This window comes from Oreochromis niloticus, linkage group LG9, assembly GCF_001858045.2.
Source record: "Oreochromis niloticus isolate F11D_XX linkage group LG9, O_niloticus_UMD_NMBU, whole genome shotgun sequence".
NCBI classification, from domain to species: domain Eukaryota; kingdom Metazoa; phylum Chordata; class Actinopteri; order Cichliformes; family Cichlidae; genus Oreochromis; species Oreochromis niloticus.
The window spans coordinates 32975102-32987651 of NC_031974.2; the positions used below are offsets into that span (position 1 = coordinate 32975102).

General features: G+C 41.6%; 2 protein-coding genes and 1 long non-coding RNA gene across 3 annotated transcripts in view; 2 read left to right on the forward strand and 1 right to left on the reverse strand.

Annotated features, from left to right (window-relative positions):
* Positions 1-9871, forward strand: part of sspo (SCO-spondin) — a 100112-nt gene extending 90241 nt beyond the window's left edge. The window contains exons 117-118 of the mRNA XM_025910190.1: positions 3905-4055; positions 9427-9871. Of these exons, the coding sequence (XP_025765975.1) occupies positions 3905-4055; positions 9427-9449 (174 nt within the window). The 3' untranslated portion in view covers positions 9450-9871. The remainder of the gene's footprint in view (positions 1-3904; positions 4056-9426) is intronic.
* On the reverse strand, positions 504-3895 carry LOC109203533 (uncharacterized). Its single transcript, XR_002063266.2, has 3 exons — positions 1778-3895; positions 1516-1595; positions 504-1443 (listed from the first exon to the last, which is right to left on the reverse strand). It is a non-coding gene; the product is annotated as an uncharacterized LOC109203533 (long non-coding RNA).
* A 281-nt stretch (positions 9872-10152) lies between the features above and the next one.
* kcnh2b (potassium voltage-gated channel, subfamily H (eag-related), member 2b) overlaps positions 10153-12550 on the forward strand; it is a 238851-nt gene continuing 236453 nt past the window's right edge. The window contains exon 1 of the mRNA XM_019362965.2: positions 10153-12255. The gene's annotated coding sequence lies outside the window, so the exon portion shown is untranslated. The remainder of the gene's footprint in view (positions 12256-12550) is intronic.

Below are 12550 nucleotides of genomic sequence, written 5' to 3' on the forward strand. Positions count from 1 at the left end.
CCATCAAGCGGTGCGGCTTCGTAGCTTAGCAAAGTCGGACTAAAACATTTTTTGACAGATTTTCGAGTGCCGCGCACCACATAAAATCAATTTGAGGTCAGTAAGCACAACCAGAATTCATACATAAGGCGCACCGGATTATAAGGTGCACTGTCGATTTTTGTGAAAATTCAAGGATTTTAAGTGCGCCTTATAGTGCTGAAAATACGGTAGTTATTGGGTCCTGAATATGAATTTGGCTTTAGTAATGCTCTGTAGCTATTGAAATCAGATTATGAAAAACACAACTGTTTACAATAGTTCAGTTCAGCCAGAAAACTTCTGTGTTTTTTTTCCTTGGCTTCCCAGAGAAGTTGGATGAGTACACCTGTGTGCTCCAGTCACACAGATATTCAACACATGTTTTCTGATTTGTCAATATGTCTAATATAGGTCAAGGAAACATTTGAATCAAATGTTTGATTGAGGCAATGCAAGGGAATAATACAGACTCTTAGGCAGTATTCAGTGTATTCAAAATATGTCTAACTTTAAATTCCAACAAGTGGACACAAAGTAGCAAAAATGGAGTCAAAACATGTAATCCATATAAAACGTGAATCCATAAGCTTAGAGTTTTCACATAACAATTGGGAGGTGAATCTGAATGTAAAATTGATGGATAGTCTATGCTCAGACACCAGGACTTTGTCACATGTGAAACATAACCTGTTTTAATAAGTTACAAAATGAACCATGGCCATAGTCCTCAGCTGGAAAGTGGTGGAGTGCCCACTCCGGGTCAGGGACAAGTTCCTGGCCCAAGTGGAGGAGTTTAAGTATCTCGGTATCTTGTTCACGTGTGACGGGAGATGGGAGCAGGAGATCGACCGACAGAGCTGAGCTGAAAATAATGTTTTCATCAACCAGAGGAATCGCCCCCTGGTGGCCATTACAAAGCATGAGGGTTTAAGGTTAATGCCTTTACTTTTAAGAGCAACTAGTTATTTCCATCTTTTATGTACAGTTTATGCATCTGCCCTTTAAGTCCCTTTAAAACCCACAAACTATTAATAAAATCATGATTTAGGGTATCATATTACTGCTTTAGCAAATGAGGTCATCTCATTTTCTATTTTGTTTTTTCTACTGATGCGAGAGAATTGTCTTTAACTATGGCATCCTGAGTTGAGCATTTGACTTCTGTGCTTAAAGATAAACATACAGTTGATGACTTGAAGGCAGGCAAACAGAAATACAAGATATAATATGTGAAGTATCAGGGGTGTAAATACAGTAGATGGATGTGTTGAATCTTGTGCAGGGGTCATGTGTAGAGGGATCTTTTTCCTCTTCTTTGATTTTCATTCTTGGTTTTCTGTCTTTTTCATCCTTGTAAGACAGCAAGCTTATCACCTCATCACCATGGTGACTTTGTTCTTCCTTGGCATCTATGTGTCTCCACTGTAAAAATAGAGTCAGTCATGCTGGGAGATCAGTAAAAATAAACATCAGCTCGGCCAAATGTGTCATTACCTCCCGTTACTGTGGCAACCGGGGATGGTAACCGATGACTAGGCAACCCTGTGAAGTCCCCGTCTCATTGATTAGCACGACTGGAAGAAGCAGGAATTCATTACTGTGATCAAATTCAGTTTCCAATCCCCGACTGACTTATTGGGTACATACTGTATATGTGTACACACACACACACACACACACACACACACGCACACTGTAGACTTTTCAAAGAGTGTGAGAAGTACTAATAACTATTCTTCAGAGGAACTTTTCTTACCTCCTTCTCCTTTTATGTATCATGCGTTGCTACCATCCTCTGTACTTTTCCACAGTCTCACTCTCCTCGAGGCTTTGTCTGCATTAATTGGACGCATGAACATGGCTTCCAAAGGCAACCTTCTTTCACTGGGTTACAAACGAGGCTCAATTATTCTCAAATTTCAGAATTTTTGCATGTAGCTTTGTTGACTCAATTATTTTTTATCAGCTGAGTTTGTCATGTAAGCCACCTTAAAAAGATGTACAGAAGTAAAACATATCTTTCTTCCTCTTAGTAGTAGTAGTAGAACCTGTATTTTTACATTTCATATTGCTTACAGTATTAAGCCATGTAATAACTATGCTGGCTTAATTCATAATTGCTTGTTATTGTCCCTGTTTTCAGCCTCGATCCAGACTAAAAGGGCTATCCTCTGTCCCCAAAACAGAGCTTTTTTGTAAATGGTGTAGTGAGGAAACTAGTGCTTTGCATCACTGGCGTGCTCCTGCTTATCACTGGTAAAACACAGCAGCAGTCGGACTTCAACTCTAAATGTTCCACAGGCAAATTGTTTTCAGATATCTGGAAACTCCCACTTTACTGAAAATGTAGAATTTCTCCTTCTATGATTTGATGTTGCTGTTTTGCTTGCATGTCTTGGTATTTTAATGTGGCCAGGTCTTTGCTGTAAGCTCTGTTGCTATATCGTCTTTTGTTAGTTGTGCATGCTGTTGAATGTTGTGCAAGGAAACAGCATTTATAATGTAGCGAGTCTAATGTAGATGTTATGCAGAGATTAACCACGAGATAACAGTTTCTGTGTATCACAGACATTTTAGCATCTTTCAGCTCTTTCTTCATTCTGACTAGGTGATAATGAACCCAATGTACCAAATGACAGGGAGAGTAAGCACAGATCTAACTAAGAAACATTGTGGAGCATGTAGCAGCTGATCTTCCTTTGGAACTGTTGGAGAACTAAAAACTGACTGACTTGTAATCAATATTAATGCTCTTTTTACAGCCCTCAGTCAGGAGTCCATGGGCACCCTGTTTTATGTAAAGATCAGGGATCTGTCAAAGTCTGCTCTTCACAGCATGTTTCAGGATTGTATCACAGCACAAAGGAAGGATGATAGATATAGAAGCTGAGGAGTCTGGGAGAGGGTACAAAACCATCTCTAAAGACTTTGAACTAAACCTGTTCACAGTCACACAGACTGTCTGCAAAGGAAGGAAATTAAAGAATGCTGTTAACCTCCCCAGCATGGTCGAGCAACACAGATCAGCCCAGCAGCAAACAGGGAGTGCAGGAGTTTACAAAATAAGAAGCTACGCTTAGACCTGCCTCACAGTGTCAAATGTTCATGTTCATGAATGCACATGGCAGAGATACAAGGAAAAAAGCTGTGCTGCCCATCTGCTGTTTGCTAAAGATCACACAGATGAGGCTGAGGTCTCTGTTTGAATCATGCTCTGTGGAAATGTCTTAAATAAAACCGTTGGTTTAAATGCTGAGAGTTATGTGTGGAGAAAAGAAAACACTGCATTAGAGCACTGGAACCACATCCCATCAGTGAAACACGGTCATGGTAGGACCAAGTCTCGGTCACAACAGCTCACCTTTAATGATGGAGCAATGAGGACTGAATGACAGCAGCGAAGTCAGGTGTCAGTGCATCTGTCTGTGGGCTGAATCTCACAGGAAGTGAGTCTTGCAAAAAGAGACTCACCCTCAGCACACGGGTCATACGTTTAACTGGGTTTGCTTTTCCATGCTTAGCCCTTTATGACTCTTATTTATGCAGAAATAAAGAAACATTTAAAGGCATTAGTTCATTTTTTGTCCTTAATATGCTGTAGTTCTTACACTGTAATCTTCCATCACATAGAATTGAGGAAGGCATCTGCCCTTCCTTATCTGTCCTACTCGTTCCCCTCATTTAAACTTTCTTTTCTGATTGTTTCACTTTCATATTATCTTTCACTTTCTACCTCCTATTATTTCCCTAATCTCCTCATAAAACCATGTCCTGCTCTGATTTCAGTTTGCCCTCATCATATCCAAGTCACCCTCTTGGCTCTTATTTCACTTTCCCCCAACATTTAGTTACCCTCTCTCTTCTTTTTACTCTCTCCACTTAGGAGCCGTATCTCCAGTCAGTGTGTGAGTGCTGCAGTTACCGTCTGGACCCGAACACCCCGGTGCGCTTCCTCAGCCTGCAGTGTGAGAGTGGCGAGAGCGAGCCGGTTGTCCTGCCGGTCATACACAGCTGCGAGTGCACTGGCTGCCAAGGTGAGGCATAATGGGGCTGATGGATTTGCATGTCCATTCCTCATGTCAGTGTGAGATTTAAATATATGCAAAACTTTTCATACAGGCGCCGAGTGCACACCAGCCTCCACAATGAAAGTCAGAGTTTCCTCCAATAATACAGTCTTATACACATCAGGACAGTCATAGAGCCATTTTCAAATGTCTTCTGTAAACTTCCCCAACCAGTGGAAGCAATCAAGATTTTAATAAATGACAGACTTTCAACTTTATTTCAAGAGATTTTTAAAAATATTCCTTATAATGAAGATATAAACAATATTTAAACAATTTACCTTATTGTTCATTCTTAAATGAAACTCTTTTACGGTCGTGTAGTGCCTGAACCCTAAAGGCGATGGACGTCAACGAATATCGTGATTCTTCCCTGAGTTTCTTTTCCAGGCCTTCTTCACTGGATCCACCTTTAGTTGCTGTGTCTTTGTGGGTCAGTCTGCCCACTAAAGGGTGCTGTGGCCGTCTGAGGAAATGTCTTTGCCTTCAGGAGCCTTTGCTTTGCTGTGTCTTTACTGCCAGGCTCTGTCCTACCAGTTTCGCAGCCTTTGATTCCCTCTGAGCAGAAAGTAAAGCTGTCGATACTTCAGAATTCCTCCTGCTACTTCTATCAACACCCTAGTCATGAATAAACACCCTTGACACACTTCCACTGGCTATGATGAAGCAATAACACTCCACTGTGTTTGACAGACTCTTCTCTTCCATCAGTCTGCTACAAGTTCATATTCCTAAAAGAAACTTCCAGGCTCTTCCAGGCAGGCTGTCTTCGATGTTTTCTAGGAAAGTCTTATCCGGTCTTTCTGTCCTCGGGCGTTATCAGCGTTTTGCATCTGGAGGTCAAACGTCTGTACTTCACTCATGAAGTTGCGTCTTGACAGCACACTGTAGCAATGATACATCTTCTTGGAAGTGACAGATATTATGAAGGGTTTTTCATGGAAAGAATTCAGTTGTCTTTTGTGATCTTCCAGGAATTTGGGTGTTGCTGAGCTGACTGGTGCATTCTTGCTTTATAAAAATGTACCAAATGTACCGATCTCTCTGATTACACCTGGGTTGTTGTTTTCAGTGTAATGGTGAGCTCCCAAGCACAGCCACCAAATGCAAATTCAATCCTGGAAGCAGCTGCTGACCTTTCATCTACTTAATTTGTCGTAATGTAATGAGGAAATAGGTTTAGGTTAGACCTATTGCTTATATACAGCCACTCCACTAGAGTCACTAACAGGTCTCTCTGCCTAATTTGTCACAGAGTGAGGAGAGATCAGGCCTCACTTGGAACTGCTTGGCAGTTAATTGTGCAATTACTTTTGAGCCTTTGAAAATATGGGAGCATGTATAAAGATGGCTGCAGCTCCTAAAAGGTTAAAGCAAGTTTTTCATATAAGTACATTTCTATTTATACAGTTCCTTTCAAGATAACAACTTACAAAAGAGAATTAAAGGAGACAAAAGGAGAACTAATGAAGACACGGCTTGTGGGGCAGCAGCTCTGTCTCCTTTAGTTCTCAGCCTTGTGTGACACTAGAACCTGATCGTAAGACCTCGGGAACCTGCAGGGATGTTTGAATGTATAAGTTTGCTGCTGCTCCACAGGTAAAACCAGAATCTTAAAGTGGGCGGAGTGAGACATGAGTACTTTGCAGTTGCATTTTGAAGACTTTGCAGATGTTTGAAGGAGGTTATTTTGAGAAGAGATGAAATAAAAGCAAGAATGATAGCTTCTAATTCACAGCAGGATACAATAGAGCTCGAGTTATCATTATTTCTTAGGTGAATAAAAGAGCAAGATCGAACCAGAGATTTAATGTGATCATCCAAAGTGCAACCTGAGGCAAAAGCTGCCCCAAGGTCCATAATAGAAGATTTACTAAATATGGGGACCAGGAGTTTCCATTACCTTAGACATAAATCTGTCAGGGGTACAAAGGAGGACTTCTCCTTTCTCCTCATTACGTTAAACAAAGTGGTCAACCTTCCAGTTTATAAAAGAGTATAAGACCTGTGCAAGACCTGCAGCTTCAAACAACATAGGGCTTAGAGGAGATATATAATGATATATATAATGTCATCTGCATAGTGATGTGATATGTCCTTAAAAATGTGCCAAAAAGGAAAAGCTATTTTTTAAAAAGATGCAGATAATAAAATGTTGCTTCATTAGGTCAGCTAATTTACCTAAGAAACAGGTAGAAATCTTGAAATGAAAACTATGAACTAGAATCTAAAGATTGCCTGAGAATTGAGCATATAAATGACCAGCATGGTTGGCATGGCATTATGGCCTTTGCTATGGCATTAGGGTCATCAACTCCACCTGGCACTGCTGTCTGAGCAACTCAGCTCCACCTCTGCCCCTACAGCTGAGCTAAAAGCACACCCCGCTGCCACAGATAGATGATTTCTGTCTATAAACCGTGGCTCAGGGGGTTGGGAAGGGCACCTGTAACCGGAAGGTCGCCGGTTCGATCCCCGGCCTCTCTGTCCTGGTCGTTGTGTCCTTGGGCAAGACACTTTACCCTACCGCCTACTGGTGTTGGCCAGAGGGGCCGATGGCGTGATATGGCAGCCTCGCTTCTGTCAGTCTGCCCCAGGGCAGCTGTGGCTACAGCCGTAGCTTGCCTCCACCAGTGTGTGAATGTGAGCGTGAATGAATAATGTCATTGTAAAGCGCTTTGGGTGCCTTGAAAAGCGCTATATAAATCCAATGCATCATTATTATTATAAATATTTATTGGACTCATTCTAACAGACTTTGATGAATCTAAACAGTCTGAAGTCTAAAACCAAACTTACTGCATGTCAAAAACTAGCAGCAGTTACTGTTCAGTGCAAATAATTTACTTTGAATGTGGGCGTGAATGCAACTAAGGGTTTCAAGTTTGTCCTTGAGGAGTTCTTCTTCTGTAATCACAACTCAAGGCAGCTTTGAAAAAGTAAAGACTCAGTGGCTGTGAAAATATTACAGTTTAAGCAGCTTCCCTGCGTTTATGGAACAGACTCTTCTTTAGTTGAAGCTTTAGGCTTATCGAGTTTGGGACACGCCCTTGATCAGTGATGTCACTTTTGCTATCATGGTGTGGAAACCTGTTAAAGTGGAGAGCAGGTGTTACGTCCATGAATGACATAATAGATTTTGTTACTTGCCACAGTGGAAACTTTAATAGAGTCAGAGTGGAGCCAGGAGTTTCATGCCCAACACGAGCTTTCTTTTCTCACAGTGGACAGTTGAGGTCTTACGATCCTGTAGTTTGATTATTGATGTCTTATTGATCAGTGTGACGTCCGTCTGTGACTTCAGGTTGTCCTGCCGGGCTGCAGCTTCTCAGTGACGACCGTCTGTGTCCATTTCTCCTTTTGCCTCCTCTCAGCATCAGACTTGGTACCTAATATTAAAACAAGGCAGAAGGCTGCATCGGGACGATCAAAAACAGATAGAACAGCTATCAATCGTCCATATTTTTCCTATCCAGCTTACAGTCACGGGGAGGGGAGGGATGGACGTGATCTCATGATGCAGTAGCTTGTAGAACACCTTCAGCAATAATACTTTGTTGTAATCATTTGCTGTTTGTTTATCAGCCTCTCACATCATTGTGGAGGAATTTTGGCCCACTGTTCTTTACATGCTTCAGCTCACTGAGCTTTGCAGGCATTCGTTTATTTATAGAAACTTCTCCTATGGTCCCGCTACAGCTCTTCAATTAGGTTGAGGTCTGGACTCTGACTGGGCCATTGCAGCGCCTCGATTCTGTTCTTTTTTAGCCGTTCTGTTGAACATTTGCGGCTGTGCTTGGGACCATTGTCTTGTTGTATGACCCAGTTTCAGTCAAGCTTGATGGCTTCATGTTCTCTAGAATACTTTGGTATACAGAGGTGTTCTTGCTAGGCTGCTAGAAACCCAGGACCTATGGCTGTAACTCCAAATCATCACTCCTCCATCGCTACACTTGACAGCTGATTAGGCTGTTTGTGCTGATATGCTGGTTTATGGCCAAACATCTCTGCTTTGGTGATGTCTGTCCAAAGGACATTGTTGAATTCCTTCATGTTATTTTTTCCTTCCAAAAAAAGTCGTACTTGTTCAGCCTTTTTTTAAATGTAATGTGGTGAATTTTAAAGTTGAGCCTGCTAACTCTTGCCGGTAGAGTCTGGGATGTAGCTCTTGTGTTTGTTGCAGTTTCTGTGAGCATTGCACACTGTGACCTTGGAGTGAATTTGCTGGGACGTCCACTTCTGGGAAGATTGACCACTGCCTTGTTTTCTACTCGAGTAGTCTTTCACACTGTAGAATAACGGACTTCAAATTGTTTGGAAATGGCCTTGGACCCTTCCCAGACTGATGGTAGCAACAGTTGCTTCTCTGAGATCATTGTTGATGTTTTCACCTGAGTGCTCCAAAACTTCTGCTCAAGTGCATTCGACTACTTGGCTGCTTCTAACCCTCTTGAATGCTTTAGAGAGGGTGGACTTTGTTTTTGGCTCAGCTTTTGGTAAATAAATAATGAAACGGTGCAATATGTCGTGTTTGGTAGTTCTTCTGAGAGAAGAAGTTTATACTTGTGTGTTGAATGCACATCATGCATTTTAAGAAACTAACCATACAAGCTCACCTCACTCTTGTTCAGTGAGAAGCACGCACTGCTTTGGAATGAAACAGAAACCAGAGCCATCAGCTGTTGGAACAAAGTGAAAGTGCTGCTCTAACCTTCTGTTTGCAGCAAGCAGCCAATCAGAAAACAAAAGTCCAAGAATGAAAGTACAGGACTGTAAATGGGAAGAATATATCTAATTCAAAGACTCAGCCTTCATCTCTCGCTCTTCCAGGCTGAACCACAAGCATGTGGTCACTGACACGTGCATTTCTGCAGATTTACACACACACTTTGCAAAACATACGCTCACTTTTGCCCGTCATAAATGATTTAATGAAGGGTCCCACCTCTGAAGCAATTATGCTGTAATCCATTCATCAGCATGGCTGATTGCCTTAGTTAATTGGCTGGAGCCACATACGACATAGAACCCCGCCCCCCAGTGCTGCTCATCCATGGACATCACATCTGATGGCCGTTGGTGTGATCAGTCTTTGATAACACACACGCACAGACGCGTGCTTATGAATCCATATAACATCATTTCTGTACATCTGCATCTACATTGTATCTATGTTAATAGAGTTCATCAGGCTCATTTCAGAATTGAGCTTGAATGCTTTGCAGACACTCGGTCTCCATCTGTCAGAAAGCAGTTTTCTGTTTGCTGAACGTGTTCAGTTCTTTGAGAGAATAGCGGTGAAGATGCGACACCAGCTCACTGTTTCCTTTCTCCGCAGGAGGTGATCTGTCCCGACGCTGAGCGAGTCTGTTAAACGTGTCTGCGAATGCACTGCAGAGAGATCAGTATGAAGTCCAAAGCACTAAAAGCCGGCTGGGTGATAGATGGAGGATTTTGGGTGGACGGATGGATGAGTGGAAAAAGTCCCTGTTGATAAACACAGTGCTCTGTAGTGCTTAGTCATCAAATGACTGAATCCTACTGCTGATCGTATATTTCTTAAATATTCTGCAGCCTGTACATTCTACTGTGTATTTATAGATTAAAGATCCTATGATACAAGTTCTAATGCATTAAAAGATGTTTCATATGTATGTTTGTGTATGTATATGTAACAGCTGTCTTCTTTAAGTCTGACTGAACTTAACAGCTACTAGTCTGGTATATATTTCCATGTTTACAGTGCAGTTCTGATGGACTGGTCAATAAATGTTTTCTGTACATGGACAGCACGGTCACCTGTCTGTCCTTTTCTGTTTTCAGCAGGCTTACAGCAGCACATACTTCTCGTTGCTTTGTGGGAAGTGGAAACACCACATTAATTTGCTGGACCACTAAATAAATAAAACTGCCATTAAAAGTTTATAAGATGTATATTTATGATCAATTTCAGGGCTGAGATCACTGACAGATTTTTTCTCATATATTCAAATTATGCTTAAAGTGCTTTTAAAAAATAATAATAACAGTTTAATATACTGAGAGTAACCACAATATTCTAATCCAGAGAATTAAGCAGCTTTACTTGCACACTTCAGTAAACTTAAACAGGTATTAACATCTAAACGATGTAAGTACAATGGCAGAAGCTTCTAGATGAGTATCTGCAAAGTTTGAAAGCTCATGTATGAAGCAAACGAGATATTTACACCACAAACATACTGTTATTCTTTTCCCTTTACCTTTGGTTTGCGTCAAAGAGCGTTGCTGTCCTGACAGCCTCCTGGGTGTAACACAAGCCTTCCCCAGTTAGATTTAGCGTTCAAGTCTTTTTTAAAATAATGTGCTCATTTTTCCCAAAGATGAGCTCGTCTCCTGTGTCACCGGGTCTTTATAGGGAATGCAAACACATTAAAATTATGCATGCCTTTAAAATCCATCAGCGCGCTCTCTCTGCGTTTCTCTTGGTTGCTTCAGTAAAACCTGCTGCTGCCTGCAGCTTCTACGTCTTTCGTTAACACAACTGGCAGTGTGAAAAACACCATTTCTGCTGACAGAGTTTCATTTACTGCGGAGCTGTTTAGCCACCGTAAGAGCTGCAAGACGATGTAGCTTTTAATGGATGTGTCAAAGTGACGCCCGGAGTTTGTTCTCTTCATTTATTTCAGTCGTTTATCCAATATATTGCAAGGTGCGCATACATTAGGAATTCATCAATGAACTTTAGTTACATATTGACTGACATATTGATTTTCCTCTCTCATCATCCCCTTCTTGCTTCCTCGGTCCCCTCCTTTCTTCCTCTCCTCGTCCTCGTCCTCCCTCTCTCTTTTCTTGACTAAATAAGGGAGTTGTGAGGGGAAGACTGAGCAGCACGCCTCCTCTGGCTTTCAGCTGCTTCAGTAAATACTGCTGGAAGTAATAAGAGCAGTAACCGATGCATTTTTAATTCATGCCAAAGAGTCACGTTTTGATCGATAGTCCTCGTCCAGCTGCAGGGCTGCAATTTATCACGTGTGACTAATCATTAAAAATGTGATGCTGAGGGAAAAAAAGGGGGAATAAGAGCGCCTTTATGGAGCTGTGCGGGACATTTTGATAAATGCTTCCACGGAGCAGCAGAGGGGCTTCAGGCCTTTGTTTGGCACTGCTGAAAACATGCAAGTTTTCCTCAGTCACAGCCCATCACAGGTGAACTGGTCTGCAATCTCGTTCTAATGGACTTCAAGGGATTCACGAAAAGGCTGAGGAAAACGCTTTGTCTGCTGATGCCTTCAGTGCCATTCGGAAAATTAACACCTCACAACAGCTAAACTGAAATGATGCTTCAAACAAGGTCACCACAGTTTTTAAATCCTTGATTAAGTATTTATTTCCTTTACAAAAAAACACTTAGCTCACTGAAACATATTTTCACCTCGTTAGTGTCCCCAACAGATCACAAACTACTCTTGCTCCCAGTGGCTTTGACAGCAGCACACACGCTGCTGCATTTTAATACAAAATGACGAAGATTTCGTCTTTGGGACATGAGACAACGTGGCAAGTATTTCTGTTTCATTTCCCCCACAATGACAATATCTATATCTATATATGGTATCAACAACCGTTTATCACAAGAAAACAAGCTTGTCAGTTAAATAATTCATTTGTGACAACGTAATAATAATACTAATAATGAATAATAATCAGTTTGTGTAATTAGATTGTACTGTTGTGTACCACGACAGCATGTGGTTTCATTTCCGACATCCAACTTTGTCATTTTTAGCCAAGTGTCTAAATTAATGAGACGTTACACGTTCTTAATGTTTGGAGAAGATTCATATTCATATTGAATATGAAAAATTAAATATTAAATTTTAAATGTAATATTTAAAAATATTACATATAATGCTAAAACAGAATGGAAGAGCAGCACTGGGTTTCAATCCATCCGCTAGAACCACAATACCCGACGCTCCGTGAAGGCATCATCCCCAGCTTGACGGAAGGGGGGAACCCTTGTGACGTAGCTGAGCAGGCTGAGTGGTGAATCCCCATCCGACCCTCCCTGAAGCACAATAAAGAAGCACCAGCAACGCGTTTTAAACGGCCTTTCGTTACCCACGGCAGACTCGCTGATTCAGGATCAGCTCAGGCAGAGAGACGCTTCACTTCGGCGCAGGTGAATGTTCCTTTGTGAGGTATGGATGGAGTATGTTGTTGCACAGAGAAAAGCAGCACAGTAGGAGCAGGCAGAAGGGCGTGGATGTAAACTGAATCCCTCCCATAGCTACTGAGGACAGGTAATGCAGCACAAAGCCGAACACCTGTTAACAACGGCAGCCTTTCAGAGCTCTACCCACCATCACCTGCAACACACATTCATTACAAGATCATTTTTGTGACAAATGATCTTGTTTTGAGTCATTTAAATCAGTTGCAGTGCTCTTTAATGATATCTGGGCCACATTTTCAAC